Raw genomic sequence first — 20,000 nt, 5'->3', positions numbered from 1 at the left:
GGAGACACAGTGGAACTGAGCCGGGTCAGGCCCCGCTATGGCACCCTGTCAGCTGCTGTTCCCTCTCTATCTGTGACCCTGTCTGCCTGCCTCCCCTCCCTCTGAATAACGCGGGAGCAGGAAGGGAGGTCAGGCACCCTATCAGCGCTTATCTTTCAGCTCCTTCTCTGATAGCAGTGTGCCACTGAGCCGTAAACTAACCAACAAAGGTTCCCTCCGAATTTCGGTCTAACCCTTTCAGTACCGAGAGTGCCATATGGCTCTTTCCGCCTATACTCAACTCATACCTTTGTCAACAAATCAAAATGACAGTTATACTATCGCTTTGAGCCCCTGTGAAAGCCCTATAATATGTTATCGACCAAAGCAAAAACCCCTTGCATATTGGGCTCGGGACTGAAAGGGTTAAAAGAAACATGTCTCATCGTTTCATATGGATCATGTGTAATGATCTAAAACTCTTAGTGAGATTTGTGCTGCCGTTCTCGTCCGGTTCTGGATGTTTGCGGGGCTTTGGGGTCGGCGGGTCGCCCTGGGGCTCCGCGGTGGTCAGAAGGGTTCCCCCTCGTAGCCTCCGCCGCGTTCCCGCTATTCCCGCCGCGGCTGGCCCCGTGCCCGCTCCTCCTGCCCCCGCTCCTCCTGCCCCCGCTCCTCCGGCCCCCGCTCCTCCTGCCCCCGCACCCCCACCCACCCACCCCTCCTTCAGATTAATCTACGGAGAGCTTTTCTGAGGATAAAGCGCACACGGAGATGGAGATGAGTTCATTACGCTGCGGTCCTTGCCGCTGACCCGTGGCGGTGTGACGTCGTGGGTTTGTGATTATCATAGGAAGCGTTTCTGCTGCTGGTTCTCGAAAGCGTGCTTCTCTCTGGGGTCTTCAGCGCACTCGACCCTGGTTCTGAGTGACACTTCACTGTACGCTGCTCTGCATAAGAGCGTCTGCTAATCCACTGTAATGTAAATGCAATGGAATGAAGGGGGTGAAACCAGTTTTTACATTAAGGGAGCAATTTCTGGAATCATTTTTGTCATTGTAGAAATTAAATAGCGTTTTGTGTTTATTCTGGTTCCCCTTTTCTAAATGGTAAATGGTTGGCATTTATATAGCGCCTTTATCCAAAGCGCTGTACAATTGATGCTTCTCATTCACCCATTCATACACACACTCACACACCGACGGCGATTGGCTGCCATGCAAGGCGCCGACCAGCTTATCAGGAGCATTTGGGGGTTAGGTGTCTTGCTCAGGGACACTTCGACACAGCCCGGGCGGGGGATCGAACCGGCAACCCTCCAACTGCAAGACGACTGCTCTTACTGCCTGAGCCATGTCGCCCCTAATATTCTAATATTACATTTTGACTAAAGATCTGAAACCATTCAGTGTGAAAAATGCTAAATAATTAGAGGAAATCAGGAAGGGGGCAAATACTTTTTCATGCCACTGTATGTGGTTAGAATGTTCTTAACTGAACTCTCTAATGCTGATGTAATGGGAAGCAATGCAGTTTGAGAACACTGACTTCTCCAAGCATTCCAAAAGAAAACTCTTCTTTACATGGTTAACCCCATGAAGCGACTCAATACAGCGCCTCCTACTGGCAGACTGAAAATCCTTTTTTTGAGGGCCCCAGTCACTCAGGACCCTCATAACTCCCTGACTCCCCCCGTATGGCCCCTGGGTGTAGCTCACATGACTAATCGCTGTGGAGGTTTAATTCAGCCGTTTACGGGGCCGCTTTGAAGAGACGGGCGTGTTTTTTAACGCATCGTGCGCCGCGCTCCGTTCTCTGCGCGTTCGGCGACGATCGCTCCTCTCTACCCTCCCCTCCTCGCGTTCCGTCTTCCCTGATTGGCTGCGTTCCCATCCCGCGATGCCCTGTGACTGCTCCTTTGTAGAAAACGCTGCATATTAAATAGAATATCACATTCTGATGAATAAAATCCTTCTGCTCAAACCCCTCACACAGCTGTCACTTCTAATTGATTTGGGTTTTTTTTCCCCTCTCTCTCTCTCTCTCTCTCCCCCTCTCTCTCACTCCCCTTGGCTTGTCACTCGATCATCAGGGGAAACGGGTGATAAGACGGACACACTCACACACACTCACACACACACGCACGCACACACACACACGCAGGCAGACAGACACACACGCACACACTCTCTCTCGCACACGCACACACACACACACATGCACACACACACACACACAGACAGACACACGCACGCAGACAGACAGATGGACACACACACCCACTCTCTCGCACACACACACTCTCTCTCTCGCACACGCACACACACACACACTCACACACAGTCGTACTCAGTGGCACAGAGCTGTGAGTCTCCTGCTTTAAACCCGTAAGTGTCCTGTGCGCACGCTGGCATTTTCCAGCATGAAGAAGCTTCCCTGATTCCAGAGAGGGAGGCGCTCACCGGTCTCTGATGCCTTTTCATAGTTACAAAAATGTCACTTATTTTGCATCATATTTATTTTTCATATAACAAGCGGACTGGGGTACATTAAAAGAGTATGGCGTTTAGAAAAGATTGGAGGTTGGGTAAAATGGTGTTTTTTCTTCATGTAAATTGAAGCTGTCTCTGGTGTAGTCCTGCGGGATCAGCTAGGTGTGACTGATCCTAATGTGAATTGGCATGCTTGTGCTTGTGCTGAAATGTGTAAAAACAGCACAGGAAGATGTCAAATGAAGGTACAGAGAGCGCTGCCTGCCACCACTGGAGCAGGGGCTAGGGGGTCAGTGTGTGTGTGTGCGTGTGTGTGTGTGTGTGTGCGTGCGTGCGTGTGTGTGCGTGTGTGTGTGCGTGTGTGCGCGTGTGTGCGTGCATGCATGTGCAAGAGAGAGAGTGTGTGTGTGTGCTTGTGTGTGTGTGAGAGAAAGAGTGTGTGTGTGTTTGTGTGAGCGAGATGGAGAGAGTGTAACTGTGTGTTTGTGTGAGAGAGAGAGAGCGCGTGCAAGAGATTATGTGGGTGTGAGAGCGTGTGAGGGTGTGGGTGTATGTGTGAGCAAGTGTGTATGTGTGTGTGTGTGTTTGTGTCTGTGTTTAAATCCTCCTTTTGGAAGAGGCTTTGAGGTAAGGGTCCCCTCTCTTGTGGGATGTTGAAGAATGTGCAGTGTGAATTAATTATCCCTGATTAATGACCAGCGTACATGAGAGAGGGACCTTAATGATGTCTCCACTGCAACCTGCCTCTGCTTCTTCTGCACAACACTCCCCCCTGCTGGTCCTCAGTGGTACTGCAGCCAGGCTGGACAGTCCTGAAGAACGATCTGTGTTTACCACTGGCATAAAGCACATGTTTTCAGGCCGTGCAAGTAATCATTAGCCATTTACCTCTAATGTAAATTAATTGCGTGTTGCTGCAGCAAATAACGGGCTTGATTTAACCACTTTAGCTTCCAGGTTTAAAAAGACTTATTGTTTCCACACAGCAAGAGAATTATTCTGCACTGTGGGGAAAGAGAGGGGGAGAGGGGGGGCAAGTGAAAGGGGAAGAGACAGTACGTTAGTAAGAAGTACGAGAGACAGCAGTGACTCGTTTAGCCTTTTAGCCACTGTGTGTGTGTGTGTGTGTGCATGTGTGTGTGAGACAGAGAGAATCTTGTGTGCTGTGTGTGTGTGTGTGTGTTTGTGTGTGAATCTTGTGTGCTGTTGGTACTGTGTGTGTGTGTGTGTGTGTGTGTGTGAATCTTGTGTGCTGTGGGTACTGTGTGTGTGTGTAGGTGAGTCTTGTGTGCTGTTGGTACTGTGTGTGTATGTGTGTGAGTGAGAGAGTGCGAGAGTCTTGTCTTGAGACTAATCAAAATGTAGCGGCTTCTGTCTCAGTACAGTCTGGCCACAGGTATGTATGTGTGTGGTCTGTAATAACACTAGTTATTATCCAACAGTGCTATTACACAGTTAACAGAGAGCCTGATGATGAAACATGACTGTAATGGTGTTATTACACCATTATTACACAGTTAACAGAGAGCCTGATGATGAAACATGACTGTAATGGTGTTATTACACCATTATTACACAGCTAACAGAGATATGTATCTGATCGCTTGTCTCTGTTAGCTGCGTAAGGACAGTTTTATGATCGTATCAGATGCCAAGAGCTCTCTGTCTTTAAGAGTTTATTTTTGTTTTGTAAAGTTGTTGAAGACTTTCTTCTGCCCTGTAGCTGAATTTGCTTCTTCTTTCCCCCCGTGGGCATTGCTGCTGTGCTGCTGTTAATTATTCTGACTCTCGATGTAAAATTATTCTCTCTGTTTTGTTTGTTGTGTTTATTTTTGCCGTCTGCCTTTGAAGGGAAGTGGAGGCGCCCACGCTGCATGTGGAGGGCGGGGTGGACAAGGGGGGCGAGGAGAGCCCCGAAAATCAGACCAGGCAAGGGCCGGGCTCCCCCGGGGCCACGGAGGAGGTAAGAGAGAGACAGAGACCTTTCACCTTCATTTTGATAAAAGGACATCCCAACCATTTCCAACTTAAAAAATGGCAAAGAAACCAATGGAAAAGGGAAACAGACGGGGGCCACCATTTTGTAGCGCTTACCACCCAACATGGCTGACAGGCCACCAGCATCTCTAGTTTGACACTGCGTTCTGTAACGCTGCTATTACGGAGAGAGTGAGTGTGTGTCCAGGGGAGAGAGTATATGAGGGAGATAAAGGAGAGGGAGAGTGTAGGGGAGAGAGTATATGAGAGAGCGGGAGTATCGGAGAAAGGGAAATAAAAAGAGGAGAAAGAAAGAGCAAGGGAGGGAGGTAGAGACGGTGTGTGTGTGTGTGTGTGTGCATGTGTGCGTGCATGCGTGTGTGTGTGGTCGGGGGTGAGGATGACTCATAGTGTTTTTCCTCTTCTCTTCTGTTCTGTGAATGTCATGGTCTGTGTACTTTCTGCTTAAGGAGCGCAAGCTCTCTTATGGAAATAAAGCTCACATTAATTTGGCACTCTCACTAAAGAGAGAGAGGCTGAGAGAGGAAGGCTCATTTTATAACTAGACTGAAACATGGCTCTCTAAATTCAGAGACATTACTCACTGAGAGAGAAAGTGACTGGTCTCTTTGTAGAAGCAGGCCTCAGCCTGAGGTACTGTGGGCATCTGGGGATCTGTGCGTGTGTGTGTGCGTGTATGTAGCAGTCGCAGTTTTTATCTGTGCGTGTGTGTGTGTGTGTGTGTGTGTGTGTGTGTGTGTACGAGAGAGAGAGAGAGTGTGTGAGTGTGTGTGTGAGTGTGTGCGTGTGAGTGTGCATGTGAGTGTGAGTGTGCATGTGAGTGAGTGAGTGAGTGTGTGTGTGAGTGTGTGTGAGTGTGCATGTAAGTGTGAGTGTGTGTGTGTGTGTGTGTGTGTGTGTGTGTGTGTGTGTGTGTGTGTGTGAGTGAGTGTGTGAGTGAGAGCGTGTGTGTGAGAGTGTGTGAGTGTGTGTGTGTGTGTGTGTGTGGGAGAGTGTGTGTGTGTGTGTGAGAGTGTGTGAGAGTGTGTGAGAGTGTGTGAGAGTGTGTGTGTGAGAGTGTGTGAGAGTGTGTGTGTGAGTGTGTGTGTGTGTGTGTGTGTGTGTGTGTGTGTGTGTGAGAGTGTGTGTGTATAGTCACAGTTTTATCTATGTGGTGTTGATGAGGGGGAGGATGACTCAGTGTTTCTCACACCCAGCCCGTGTCTGCGGGGCACCCTCAGGACCCCCAGCTGGACCCAGAACCCCAGACGTCCCCCACACCGCCGCCGCAGAGTGCGGGCCAGAGCACCACCCTGAGCCTCCGCCCCGAAGACCCGCCCAGCGTGGGGGTGGAACAGGTCAGTTTACATGAAATACCGTTTACTTCCGTAATATAATATCACATGAAATACCTGGAAAGCAGTTTGCACACCTGAATGAAAATGTGTATTCACTCTCAGAAATAACAGTACAAAAAGTGCCTAAAAAGGTACAAATGATTGTCGCTGGGGCAGCACCTAATAGGTACATAAAATTGTACCCCTATCCAGCAATATAATGTGTACCTTTTTTAACTTGGAAAAAATGGTCACTTGTACCCAGAGAGAACATTACTGTAGTTTTAGGGGAAATTTGTTCCTCAAAAACAAAAATCTACCACCACTGTCACTTTATTTTTGAGACTGTTATTATTATTATGAGAGATATTATAATTATTATAATTATATGAAATACCCCTGCCTCTCCATCCCTGTCAGTAGAATGTTGTTGATAACATGGTTGCGGTCAGGCCTGGTGACCATGGCGCCTGTTGCCCCCGGTTACAGGTGTTTGACATCCTGCCCATCCACGGGGTGCTGCTCCCAGGCGAGAGCCAGCAGGTGTCACTCACCTTCTACGGCCACGCCCACATCAGCGGCCGGGCACTGGCGCTGTGCCAGGTGGAGGGCGGGCCCACCTATGAGGTCACCCTGCAGGGAGAGTCCTCATTGGCCAGCTACAGCCTGGACACCACGGAGATCGAGCTGGGCCAGCAGGTACGGAGCCGCGTGTGCCTTCGGCCCAAACCTGCCCAAGTCTCCTCACCTTTAACCTCCAGAGACCCGCCGTCCTCAAACGAGCTTCCCTCCGCTCTATACAGTGTTTCTGTTAACATGAGGGACATTCAATTAAAATTAAGGTATTAATGAGTTGTCATCCAAGACAATTGTATTATTTAAAAAAATAATAATAATAATTTAAAGAAAAATTCCCCTGGAGGTTAAGGTGTAAGATAAATTTGTGATATGTCATAAATTAGCTGTAAGATAAATATGTGATCAGAATCTTTCTAATACTGACAATTATAATGCTGTAACAATCAAGTACTGGTCATTGAAGCTCAAGAACTCAGTTGAAAGCAATTGAGTTCTCGAACACAAAACCATTCCAAAAAAACCTTCTCTTCAAAGTGTTAACCCCACACCTGTCTCCAGATGTATTATTTATCCAACCTTTTTTTAACCAGGACGGTCATCTGAGAACTCCAGATATGTTTTACACGACTGATCTTAAAGAGATCAAAAAGGCTAATCAGATTTCCACAGAAGCAAACGAGCGCTGCCGTACACAGAACTGTGAACCGTGGGGGCGGAGTTGTCACAGCCACCTTCTTGCACAGCCAATCGGCAGCAAAAAAAATGTTTGACAGTTCTGTGGTAACAGTCCAACATCGTAGGATGCTTAAACGTTGAGTACTTCATCTTTGGATTACATTCAGGTGCTTTTTGATGTGCTCGAAGATTCATAGAAGCCTAAAATAGCTGTTTGCTGGAAAGCCTCCTATAGCTTGCAATAGGCCGACATTCATTTCAATTCAGTTCCACTCAGCTTTGTTCTTATAGAGCTTTTTACAGAGACGCTGTCATGAAGACCCATTACAGAGAAGGAAATGGGAAATTGGCAAAAAAGGGAGGGAAAAAAATGAACTCCCCAGTGGGAGAGTAGAAAGGAAAGCCTGGCTCTACAGGGGAACCCATCCTCCCGCATCCCCTCCTGGCAGCAGGAAGGGCACGTGTAATCGATGAGTCACTTCCTGCTCGAGTGAAACCCTTAAACAGTGTGATGAAAACAGTCTGCTGGAGAGATTTGATGATGATACTGTGGAGCTCAGCGCTCCAGGAGGAGACAGAGATGTGAAGATAAATGGTAAAATGCCTGCATTTATGTAGCGCTGTACAATTGATGCTTCTCATTCACACATTCATACACACACACAATCACACACCAACGGTGATCGGCTGCCATGCAAGGCACCAACCACATGGCAACAGTCAGGAGCATTTGGGGATTAGGTGTCTTGTGGGATCGAGCCGGCAACCCTTACCTCCTGAGCCAATATCGCTCCCTTGCACTCTTAGTCCTACAGAACACAGCTATCGCAGGAGCACCTGTTTATCCTGTCCACTTCCTGCAGAGGCACAGCCCAGTGTAGGTTTTTTCCTTAACCTGGTTAAAGACGCCCCACACTTATTGGTCCAATTGGAGTCATCACGACATATCCGTAGAGCGTGGATTCTGTCAGCCAGATAGCTTCTCAACTTTTGCTACTTTAAAATCTCATTTCTCTCACTTTTTTGTATGGGAATTTACGGGTTACTTTTCACGCCTGTGCCAGGCGCCTACAGGTGTCTGAATTTCACTTATGCTGTTTTTTGGCAGCTTCTAGTCAGACCGTTGGTTCAGACACACCAGTTGGCAGGGTCTCTCCTTGAACAGGTGCTGCATTCAATAACCTGGACTGGACAGTGCCTGTGTGTCCACCATCTTGTTAGCTCTCCTGGAATTGGCTGAGGCGCTTGGTCTGGCAGGAACAGGCGGGAATGTTCCAGCGAAAGCAGGAATGTGAACCGTGCCAGGGCTGTGATTCTGATTACTGCTGTCTCTCTCTTTCTTTTTCCCTTTTCCTTTTCTCTTTCTCATGGTCACCCAATCCATCTCCATATCCATGTCTCTCCCTTTCCCCCTCCCTCCCTCTCTCTACCCTCTTTCCCCCTCTCCCCTCCCTCCCTCTCTCCCCTCCCGCTCCCTCCCTCTCTCTGTCTCTCTCTCTCCAGTTGTTTGACCGTGTGGCAGAAGTGGAGGTGACCCTGAGGAACTCTGGGAAGGTGGGGCTGGAGTTCAGGGCCCTGCTGGAGGACCAGGTCCTGTCCCCTGAGGATCCCCTGCCTGGTGTGCCCCTGGTCCTTCCCAGCAAGGTGAGACACAGAATACTGTTTAGCTTGCTGAACCAGATAGTTATTCTTGACTGAATCTGCCACCATGTTCAATTGAAGAATTGAGGTAAATGGTTATACAGTATGTATGTATATATTGTGAACCCCTGTTCATCAAATCACGGTCCTCAAGGGCTGAGACCTGCTGGTGTTCCGCCCTCCCTTTACCTGGTCAGGTGTGAAGACAGTCAGTAGCACTATTTGTTCAGTTCATTTCCTTGGAAAAAAGAAAACCTGTGCTGGATTTTAGGATCCCTGCTATATACTGTGCATATGTGCGAGAGAGAGAGAGACAGAGAGACAGAGAGAGAGTGACATACGGAGGGAGAGAGAGAGAGACACAAGGGAGAGAGTGAGAGAGACAGAGAGAGAAGGAGAGGGTGTGGAGGGGCGTGCATATGGATGTGTGTGCGTGTATATGAGTATGTGTGTTTTTCGTGTGCGTTTTGTGTTTGTGTGTGTGTGAGCATGTGTGAGTGTGAGTGTGGTGAGAGAGAGAGAGACTGTGGTTTGTCCATTGGTTTTAGAAACTGGCTGAAAAACAGCTCTACAATGTCTAATAATAAATGTGAAGCAGAAAGGGAAGTCTGTTGTTTCAATGATGGTGAAAAATGACCCATTCCCCCTGTTCCCTTTTCCCTGTGACAGGGCCACATAGCAGCGATGTCGGAGCAGAAACTGACGGTGTACTACCTGCCGGGGGTCCCCGAGGTCTTCCACACGACCTTTGACCTCCAGGTGTCCTTCTTTGAGGCGGAGACCATCACCCTGAGAGGGGAGGGAATCTTCCCAAGGGTGTGCCTGGACCTCCCCCGAAACCTGGGTATCAGTCCTGCCTAACCGTCCTCGAAAAAAGCCATCACAAAAACCGCTGTCACACCATGTACGGCACGGGGCCAAATGAGCCTGGTGTAATGGGGGTAAACACTATTTTCATTAAACGGTCATATTCCAGCGTTCCCTGGCGTTCTTCATTTGGCCACGTGTCAGCCATTTTGTGCTGCCTCTTTATGCTGACAGTGTAGCAGAGAGTGAGTTTTTGCGGGCTCCATTTCATCTGCATTTGGCTGAATATGAAAAATTGTTAAATGAAAGCGTGTTGAAGACATTAACCCCTGTCCTTCTCCCCCGTCCCCCCCTCGGGAGCAGAGGAGGAGAGGTACGGCTCTGTATTGGAGGAGGCCAGGGAGGTGCTGGAGAGGGAGAGGCAGAGAGAGGAGACGCTCAGCAGGCCCCAAACTGGAGCGGTCACCCTGTCCATGGACGACTACGTTCCCACCGTGAGTCTCCTGTCTCCCCCGAATCTAAGAAAGCCCCTTCCCCTGGGTTACCCTCCAGCTCCTTGCCATGCATGTCCTCCAGTGCCCTGTCTGTGGACAGCTACCAACAGTTCCTCTCCAAACCTTAACCACCCTGGAACAGAGAACCCGGCCGGGTCCCCACTAAAGGCCAGGTCCCCATAAGTATCGTAATACTGGATTACTGGACAGCCTTGCTTCAGCTCAATGGGCTGGTTACACAGACACAGATAAAGAGTGTTACTGGACTAAATTGGGTTCTGTATGGATAATCTCCTTTGAACATTTAATTTAGCCTTGGACTAGGCTTAATCTGTGTCTCTGAAGCTGGCCCTGGCTGTTAAATTGACAGAACATTAGATATGCTGAAATGTAGCTTGATACTGTTTGAATGTATTAAATATGATTTCATTCCATCAGCAACTCTGACTCTCTCCACCTCTCTCTGTCCATTCTGTTATTCTTTCTCTCCCTTTTTTTCTGTCTTCCCATCTATTCTGCCCTTCTTTTTCTCATTTGTGTTTTTCTCTCTCCCACTCCCATCTCTCCTCCTCTCTTACCCTCTCTCTCTCCACCCCCCCTCTCTCTCTGTAGTATGATGCCCTGCTGCAGATGGAGGTGGAGAGGTTGTTGGTGAAGGAGAACGCTGAACTCCTCCAGGAGGAGGTGGGAGAGGAGAGCAGTGACACGCCCGGCTCCAGCAGCAGGTGGCGCAAGAGACTCAGCAGGTGGGGACCGCTCCTTTACATCGCCCCTTTAAGGCCCGTCCACACCAACAAATATGTCATTTCAAAAATCAGATTTAAAATGGCAGATGACATAGCCAAGAGGCTATTTACAGAAAGTTATTGTTCATCAGTGTGGATGCTCCCATCGTTGTGGGTATGGTTATAGTTATAGTTATGTAGTTCTTGGTGTGGATGGGTCTTTACTCTGAAACCACGCCCTCATCTTACCTCCTGCTAAATTAGGCCACGCCCCCACCATACCACTTAGCACTGTGACGCCACGCCCTCATCTTACCTTCTGTACAGTGAGGCCACGCCCTCGTAGTATCCCCTTCTCTCTGAGGCCACGCCCTCATCTTAACCCCTGCACCCAGTGGTGATGGTATCTGAGCAGGGCTTTGATATGCTGTAATGAAGTGAGTTTGAGGGCAGTGCATTCAGTAAGCTCCTCCTGGTTTGTCACAGCTCCGGTGGCTGCTGAATGGCTGGTGCTTATGTACCAGTTCTCTCTCCCCCCCCTTTGACCTGCATGTAGCTGACCTTTGACCCCTGCATCATGCTGTATTGGCTCGTGACCCTTGTCTCCCGTGTGCAGGTTCCTTTTGCCGGAGTACACGCTGGACTTCGGCTGCGTAATCCACGGCAACGTGCCCACCCACATCGTCAAGGTTACCAACACCGGCCCCGCCTCCGTGTCCTTCCGCGCCGACCGCCGTCTGCTGCCCAGCTCAGGTGAGTCCTACAACACCTGCCTCAGTATCATTCTGTCTGCTGGCCAGCTCAGGTAAGTCTTACAACACCTGCCTCAGTATCATTCTGTCACCTGCCTCAGTATCATTCTGCCTGCTGCCCAGCTCAGGTGAGTCCTACAACACCTGCCTCAGTATCATTCTGTCTGCTGCCCAGCTCAGGTGAGTCCTACAACACCTGCCTCAGTATCATTCTGTCCGCTGCCCAGCTAAGGTGAGTCCTACAACACCTGCCTCAGTATCATTCTGTCTGCTGCCCAGCTCAGGTGAGTCCTACAACACCTGCCTCAGTATCATTCTGTCTGCTGGCCAGCTCAGGTGAGTCCTACAACACCTGCCTCAGTATCATTCTGTCTGCTGCCCAGCTCAGGTGAGTCCTACAACACCTGCCTCAGTATCATTCTGTCTGCTGCCCAGCTCAGGTGAGTCCTGGAGGACCGAAGAGTACGTGCTGGAATGTAGTGTTACAGGCAGTGAATAATATAGGGGGGTGCCAAGCCATTTAGTGCTTTAAAAACCATGAGCAATGTTTTAAAATCAATTCTAAAGGATACAGGAAGTCAATGCAGCTCTTGCAATACTGGTCTTATATAGTCAGTCTCATACAACTGCAGCCTGTCCTGATTTCACTCAGAAAACTATTACAGAGCATTAGCTATGGGCTCTTTGTGAGCTGACTTCAATTTCATTTCTTGAGCTGTACTGAGATCTGAATTGATCTCTATAATTGTGCCCATTGAATCTCTCTTAGTGTACTGCACTCAGTGTTATTGAGATAAGCTGTCCCTATACTGGGTATGTAAATGACAAGCTTCCCATCCTACCACAGAGATTCTGACTGATAAGCTACCATATAAACTGTAATAACCCACCATAGAAACTCTGATAACCTACCTTAGGGGTTTTGGTAGCCATTGAAATTCTGATGAACTGCCATTGAAATTCTGATGAACTGCCATTGAAATTCTGATAGCCAACCATAGAAATTCTGATAGCCAACCATAGAAATTCTTATAACCTACCAGATATTAAATTAACCTACCATAGAGATTCTGATAACCTACCACAGAGTAGCAATTTAAATTGCTGTAGAGATTCAGTTAAACTGCCTGAATTTGTTTCTATAACTGTACTCCTGCAGCAGACCCAGACCCTGGGTTTGTGAAGCGTAAATTTCTAAACTGTACGTGGGCCTCACCAGACACAGCAGTCATGATTTGAGATTTGACGCGCGTTGTAATCAAGCCTGTATGCTGATTTTGCTGCGGGTGAGACGCCTGTTTCCTGGCCGTTAGCCCCGCGCGCGGGTGTGAAGAGGCAGACTGCTGTCAGGCTGCTCAGTGAGGCAGCAGTAATGAGCGGTACCCTCCTCAGAGCCCGGACAGGGCATGAGTCACAAACAGAAACGCCCGGACCCTGGTCTGTGTGGATAATGAACCAGATCTCTCACCCCTTAAGGCCCTGTTTCTCAAATCACGTTCCTCAAGGGCTGAGAGCTGCTGGTTTTCCGCCCTCTCTTTACCTGGGTGTCAGGTGTCAAGACAGTCTGGCCAGTCAGTAGCACTGATTGTTCAGTTGTTCAGATTTGATGATAAGAGCATCAGCTAAATAACTGTAATGTACTCTTCTTCAGGCTTCAGCACGGAGCTGGACAGGGTGAGGAACCTGCCCTACTGCGAGACGGAGACGTTTGAGATGAAGTTCGACCCCCGAGGAGCTGACCTGGACCTGGGGCAGGTGGACACTGTCATGCCCATTCAGGTGGGCGGGAGTGCTGGGAGGGGCCTGGGGGGGTTGGCTATAGGTGATGGATACTCACTGGTTACTCCATGCATCCTGTAACAGACACTGTTCCGCTCTGCTATTGGGTACAAGCTGCATTGTTGTGCTTGATTGACAGGTGGTGGGAGGGGCCTGAGGGGGCTGTGGGGGAGGGATACTCACAGGTTACTCCATGCACGCATACATGCATGTATGTGGAGTAACCAGTGAGTTATGTATGTTATATGTCCATACATACTTTTCCGCGATGCCACAGATGTCATCTTATCCAGAATAGGCCGGTGTGGTTGCAGGCTTTTGTTCCAACCAAGCAGCTACACACCTGATTCTATAAATCAACCACTACAGACATTGCTAAAGCCCTTGATTAGTGAAATCACACCCACACTGGCCCTTTTTGGATAAGATCGAGTATCCCTGCACTCCGCCATTGGTTAAAAGCCGCATGTGGTGTTTGATTGGCAGGTGGTGGGCGGGCCTTGGGTGCAGGTGCGCCTGCGGGCGGTGGTGACCACGCCCTTGCTCACCATCTCCAGGGAAACGCTGCACTTTGGCACCATCCAGTGTGGCCAGTGTCAGGTGATCACCATCCAGCTGTCCAATCAGGAGCCAGTCCCCTGCATGTGGGGCATGGTCGAGGAGGAGGCACCTAAAAAGAAGGTAAGGCGCCCTGAGCTGAACTGTGGAGGTGATTAAACCATTAAATAGTTATATGTTTGTTACAGTATTTTATTTAATTTATTTTTTTAATGATGATTTTGATGTATAACGATGATGTGTAAAAATTAGTTACAAAAATATGTATACATAAGCAAACCAGATAAACCTGAATTGGCAGTACCTAATGTAGTTGTTAAGTAACTAATTACTGAGAAGTTAATCTGTAGGGCTTTGTTAATGTGTTTGTACATCACTAATTCATGATAACAACTGCATTGGTTAATGCCGATTCATGTGCCTTTATTGTGAAGTGAGACCAATATTCCTCAATTCCTCAAATAAACAAGAGTAGGGACTTCACAAAGCTCATGAGTCCGGTGGCACCTTTTGGTCACTGTAACTATGGTAACTATGGCACTGAATGTGCTGTGACCATTGGGTTGCTCAGTGTGTGAGGGACACATACCCCCCTTTATAGATCTGCTTAGCTGCAGGGGAGTCAGTTTAATAAACAGATTCCTCCCCCCACCCTATATCTTTTCCACAGGAGATATATATATATATATGTATATTTTCCTGCACCCTTACTGTGAGGTCCGTAAGTATTTGGACACTGACACAGTTGTAAAGTAATTCTGTGCCCTTGATATGGATGTATACACCCTGCACTTTAATCTGAGGGAATTTACATCCACGTGGAGTGAATTGAGTAGGAAATTACTTTGAAATGATGTCACTGTCCAAATGTGGACGGCACTGTACGTTTCACTCTCTATCTTCTTCTTCTGTGGTACGTGCTGCGTGAATGCCTTTGCTCTTCCGCCGTCGTGTTTTGACGGTGCGTTTGACACGGGCGTGGCCCTCTCGTGTCCCCTCCTGCCGCAGGTGGACAAGCACACCCCCCTCCACCTGAGACGGAAGGTTCGGCCCGCACCAAGGTCCCCCCCGCCTGTGTTCGAGGTGGCGCCCTCCTCCGGGGTGCTGTTGCCTGGCGACAGGGTCAACGTGCAGGTCAAATTCAGCCCTGCTGAAGGGGTAAGACCTGGAGGGGGGGTTCTGGCACATATTTTTGTGTTTCGTGTTCTCTCTCTACCTCCTTTCCTACACTCTTAGAAATAAAGGTACAAAAAGTGCCTAAAGAGGTACTGTCAAGGTGCTCGTCACTGGAGCAGTACCCTTTCGGTACTTGAAATTGTACCGCAAGCCAGAAATATGTAATTCATTTTTTATTTTATTTTTTTGCTTGAAAAACCCAAAGAGAACATTAGTGTACCTTCTGGGTACATTTGGGAAATTTGATTCTTGAAGAACAAAAATGTGTGCCACGCTACACTGTCACTTTATTTCTGAGAGTGTAGCGCACCCCACCTTACGGCACTTAGGTCCACACTGTAATGGCCCTGGACCCGAGTTTGTATATCCACTCAGTTCAGTTAGCTTTATTAGTTAAGTTCAGTTAGTTTTATTAGTTAAGTTCGGTTAGCTTTATTCGCTAAGTTCGGTTGGCTTTATTAGCTAAGTTTGGTTAGCTTTTCGCTAAGTTCAGTTAGCTTTATTAGCAATAAACAGATAGGTCTGTGTTGCCACGCTGTGAACATGGAGCATTCACATGATGACTCCCGTCCCGAGCTCTGAATGACATGCCCGGCATGGAGTTGTCGGCGCAGTGTTTTCAGACGACTTGCTGTCCTATCGGCCCGCAGCAAGCTGCTACACCCCGCTGCCAGTACCACATGCGGCTCTTCTATTAATCCTCACAGATGAACATGCTGCTCTGAGACAAAGAGTTCTTCTTTCACTATCTCTCTCTCTCTGCCCCTCTCCCTGTCTCTCTCTTTTTTGCTCTACCTCTCCCTCACTGTTTCCTTGTCTTTGTCCATTTCACAGCTAATACAAGTGTTGGTAACACTGTATTTTACTGTACGTTAATTACATAGTACTTACTGGCTAGTACACAGCTACTTCTGTAATTATTAGGCAAGTACTTTGATTTCTGTGGTAAGTACTATGACAAAGTCAGTTAGTACCATATGTAAGTACTATAAAAAAAAAAACGATATGAAGTTTATAAGTATGTTTTACATTCCGTTTCATAGTACTTGCCTTTGAAATCAAAATAGTTGCCTAATAAGTACCTGGTAGGTACTATGTAATTAACAGGCTGTAAAATAATGTGTGATGCAAGTATTATCTTCATATGTAGGTTGCATGGGCTGTTAGCAGTGTAGGCTTTCACTGGTCTCAATACACCTGAATGGTCTATGCAGGATAGAAAGAGAGGGAGAGGAAGGGAGAAACAGAGAAATGGAGAAAGGTTGAGTGACAAAGAGAGAGAGAAAGAGATTGCGAGAGAAAGATTGAGATGGAACAGGAGAAAACTGAAGAGAGAAAGAGAGATTGACAGGGGGAGAGACAGATAGAGAGTGTGAAAGAGGGGGAGAGAGATAGAGCGGGGGAGAGAAATAGAGAGAGATAGAGAGGTGGTATAAGACAGAGCTCTGTAGGGCTCAGATAAGAGCCTCTGTCTTATCTCTCCCAGTATAGATGCCCCATCAGACACAAACACACACAGTAATGACAGGCAGGGGGATTTAGCAGCGGAAACAGAGGCTCTTTATACCAGAACATCACTGTCAGCCTGACAAACCTGCCGGGGAGTGGGGGGTGGAGTGGGGAGTGGGGGGGGGGGGGGTTCTCTCATTTGAAAGCTGTCAGAATTCATCTGTGTAATTATTTTTTGCTTTGTTGCTGTTTTCGGTCACACCTGATTTGGAAAACACTGGCTTATGTTCTGCCAATAAAGCACCTTGAAATTAAACATCGAGAGTGAGGGAGACGGAGAGGATGGAGAGGAGGCAGAGTGAGAGCGAGAAATAAAGAGCATGAGATTTATGATTGATGCATTATTGTCATTGTTATTGTTCTATAATGTTACATTTATAACATTAATGTTATTGTTTTGCTGTTTTAATATTATTGTTTTGAATATTATTTGTATGTATGCTTTGGCAATAATTTGTATTTCATGCCAATAATGCAACTTGTATTTGAATTTCAGAAAGAGAGGAGGGATGGGGTGGGTTGAGGTAGAGCGAGAGATGGATGGATAGTGAGAGAGATGGAGAGAAAGAGATCGGGAGGCCCTGAGTGAAAAAAATCGAGAGGCCCTGAGATTAGTCCCACGGTCATTTATCTCGCGCCCCCTGCAGGCAGAGAGTGGTTAATTCGCAGGGTTCCCCCTGTTACCCGCCTCGCAACGGCCTTGTGACGTTCGACTGTGCAGGCTTTATAATCCCGTACTGTCTCACTGATGTAATCCTGTAACATCAGCTCCTTCCACACTACACACCTCTGAGTTGAACAGTCCGCTTCTGACTAAATCGACGCAGATTTATTTTTAATTGCTGTGTTGTTTCAACCCCGGGGGTGAATCCTAATGGGAAATAAGCCAATTTGCTACCTTTATTTAATAGCGTGACCGTTCTGCCCTCTTTAGCTTCTGAACTGTGACACAACCTCAATGAGCACCATTTGCATTGCAGTCAGTCATTAGCGGTTTGGTTGTACTCTACATTGCATTACATTACATTACATTGCAGGCATTTAACAGATACTTTATACAGAGTGGCTCACGCTACTTTTAGGCGCAGTATCCATTTATACAGCCTGATATGTACTGAAGCTGTTTAGGTTAAGAGCTACGGAGCTACACTGCTGCTCACCTTTATGCTATATTGCGGCTAGCTTTTAGCTAGCCACACAGCTGCTAACCATTACTCTAGCAGCACTGACAGGCCTGAGTGTCTAACCCTCAGAACATCCCCTCTGCCCCCCCACAGAAGCAGTACAGCCAGAGGCTGATGTTGTCCGTGGCACAAAGCTCCCAACGGCCCCTGCTATTGGTCCAGGGCCAGGGGGAGGAGCCCCGGCTGGAGTTCTCCACCCCCCTGCTGGAGCTGGGCCCCACCCTCCCCTACAGTACGGGCGAGGAGGGCGAGGTTCTGGTCCGAAACCCCTGCCCCTTCCCCGTGGAGTTCTACTGCCTGGAGCACGACACGCAGTACCTGGAGGAGGAGAAGGTCCGCTTGCTCAAAACCCGCCTGGCACAGAGATTAAGAATTACATTTTTATATAGTTTACACCCAAAATACTGTGATTACTGTTTTGTTTTATCTTATTTGAACTCTTATTGTAATTGTACTAGGATGAATTATCGTTCATGTTTTACTTCTGCTGTTATACTAGTCGTTTTGTACATTTCTTGTTTGCTTTGGCAAGATTTACGATGTGTATTTCATGAAAGCACATAGACTTGGAACATTGAAAACAAAATGGAGGGCAGCAGAGATCCTGACCCTCAGCTTATTACTGTTAGCACTGAACGGTCTGCCTTCTTTATGCCTTTCAAAATCCTAACAAACGAGAGCATCTCGACCATCTCCTGGAAAAATCACTGGTATTTCCATCATAGAAATGCTCACAATGAGCACATAGTCACAGGCTATGGACACAGTGGGTCACACACTACACAAGCCAAGCCTAAAGACTAAAGATAATTAAAACCAGATTGAAATTCTTGTAATAGTTTAGTTTATGACTGGATCGGGAGAGCTGCGGTTGAGTCTCTGATTGTCATAACACCACTGTTGGAGGCAGGGGCAGGCAGCGATTAAGCAAAAAATTCTGTTGTGTACACCAGACACAAGGCTGGTGCTGGAACATTCTGTTTTGATGCATGTTCAGAAAGTTGATTCCCTCTCAAGATTGCCTCTCTGCCTTTTCCAGATCCTGCGCATGATGACAGGGTACGATGACAAAAACCTGCTGCTCTTACCCCCACGCACCCCTGGGGAGGGGCTGCCCCCTGAGCTGCTGGAGTACTACAAGGACCAGAATGCACTGCCTCTGCCAGAGGACCAAGGTATGCTGGGAAATGGAGGAAGTGAGCACCTGTTAACTCAGTGGCCTCACTTGTCGAGCTCATAACCTTATAATATTGTGAGCTTGTATGTGAGATTATGTCCGCTCATGGATGAGTTTTGCTCATAAAACAAAAACATTCAGTTGCTTCTTCTGACTAATCATGATCTCATGTAGGCTGGGCTAATATTAGAGATGGCAATTCAAGCCAGCTCAACTACTGACATATAACATAGCACTGGCTAAAACTTGCACAGTGCAACTCTCCTAAATTTATACCTGGCTGCCTCAGGCTTCAGATTTTATATGAACTCTGCCCCACACAGCTGTGGTCTAGCGCTTTATGTCTTGTAGTCTGGTGAAAGTTTTTAGTAGTGTGTAGAGGCGATGTCTTTGCTGGAGTTTGAGCTGCCCTGCGCTCTCTGAATGATTTCCTGCCATTGCCAAGCACTGGGCATGTCAGGGTTACAGGTCTGACGCACTGAGTGGGTGAATATTGACTGTGAGTGTGAGGTCCTGTTTGTGTCTGTCTCCAGAGTCTAAGTCCCTCTCTGCCAAGGAGGGGGAGAGCCCTGTGGCTGGGGGGAAGGGGGGTGCCCTGGAGCAGGACGGGGAGACTGCCTCCCCTCTGCCCCCCCTGCCTGGGGAACCGCACACCGAGGAGGAGAAAACAGCGCCCCCTAAAGACGGCACTCTGAGTGGAGGTACTGCAGGGTGCACCTGTACTACATTACAAATACACACACACACACACAAACACATACATGTGCACACACACACACCTTTTAACTTGTTTACTAGCTGTAGTGTGTGTGTTAGCTCTGTTTCCTCACTGTAGTGTATCTGTGTTAGCACTATTTCCTCACTGTAGTGTGTTGTATAGTATATGTTAGCACTGTTTCCTAGCTATAGCATGTCTGTGTTAGCACTGCTTCCTAGCTGTAGTGTATCTGTGTTAGCACTGCTTCCTAGCTGTAGTGTATCTATGTTAGCACTGCTTCCTAGCTGTAGTGTATCTGTGTTAGAACTGCTTCCTAGCTGTAGTTTATCTGTATTAGCACTATTTCCAAGCTGTAGTGTATCTGTTAGCACTGTTTCCCAGCTGTAGTTTATCTGTGTTCTAGCTGTAGCGTATATATGTTAGCGTTGTTCCCTAGCTGTGGCG

General features: G+C 47.8%; 1 protein-coding gene across 1 annotated transcript in view; it reads left to right on the top strand.

Moving 5' to 3' along the window:
* Positions 1 to 20,000, top strand: part of hydin (HYDIN axonemal central pair apparatus protein) — a 161,187-nt gene that overhangs the window by 89,548 nt on the left and 51,639 nt on the right. The window contains exons 25-38 of the mRNA XM_061246932.1: positions 160 to 178; positions 5,788 to 5,803; positions 6,272 to 6,481; positions 8,540 to 8,680; positions 9,347 to 9,521; positions 9,848 to 9,978; positions 10,591 to 10,724; positions 11,320 to 11,456; positions 13,107 to 13,234; positions 13,721 to 13,915; positions 14,801 to 14,950; positions 17,755 to 17,994; positions 18,701 to 18,836; positions 19,372 to 19,539. Of these exons, the coding sequence (XP_061102916.1) occupies positions 160 to 178; positions 5,788 to 5,803; positions 6,272 to 6,481; positions 8,540 to 8,680; positions 9,347 to 9,521; positions 9,848 to 9,978; positions 10,591 to 10,724; positions 11,320 to 11,456; positions 13,107 to 13,234; positions 13,721 to 13,915; positions 14,801 to 14,950; positions 17,755 to 17,994; positions 18,701 to 18,836; positions 19,372 to 19,539 (1,980 nt within the window). The remainder of the gene's footprint in view (positions 1 to 159; positions 179 to 5,787; positions 5,804 to 6,271; positions 6,482 to 8,539; positions 8,681 to 9,346; positions 9,522 to 9,847; positions 9,979 to 10,590; positions 10,725 to 11,319; positions 11,457 to 13,106; positions 13,235 to 13,720; positions 13,916 to 14,800; positions 14,951 to 17,754; positions 17,995 to 18,700; positions 18,837 to 19,371; positions 19,540 to 20,000) is intronic.

Source organism: Conger conger, chromosome 6, assembly GCF_963514075.1.
Source record: "Conger conger chromosome 6, fConCon1.1, whole genome shotgun sequence".
NCBI lineage: Eukaryota > Metazoa > Chordata > Actinopteri > Anguilliformes > Congridae > Conger > Conger conger.
The sequence above is the reverse complement of the archived record's forward strand: the minus strand, read 5'-3'. Positions and strand labels throughout refer to the sequence as shown.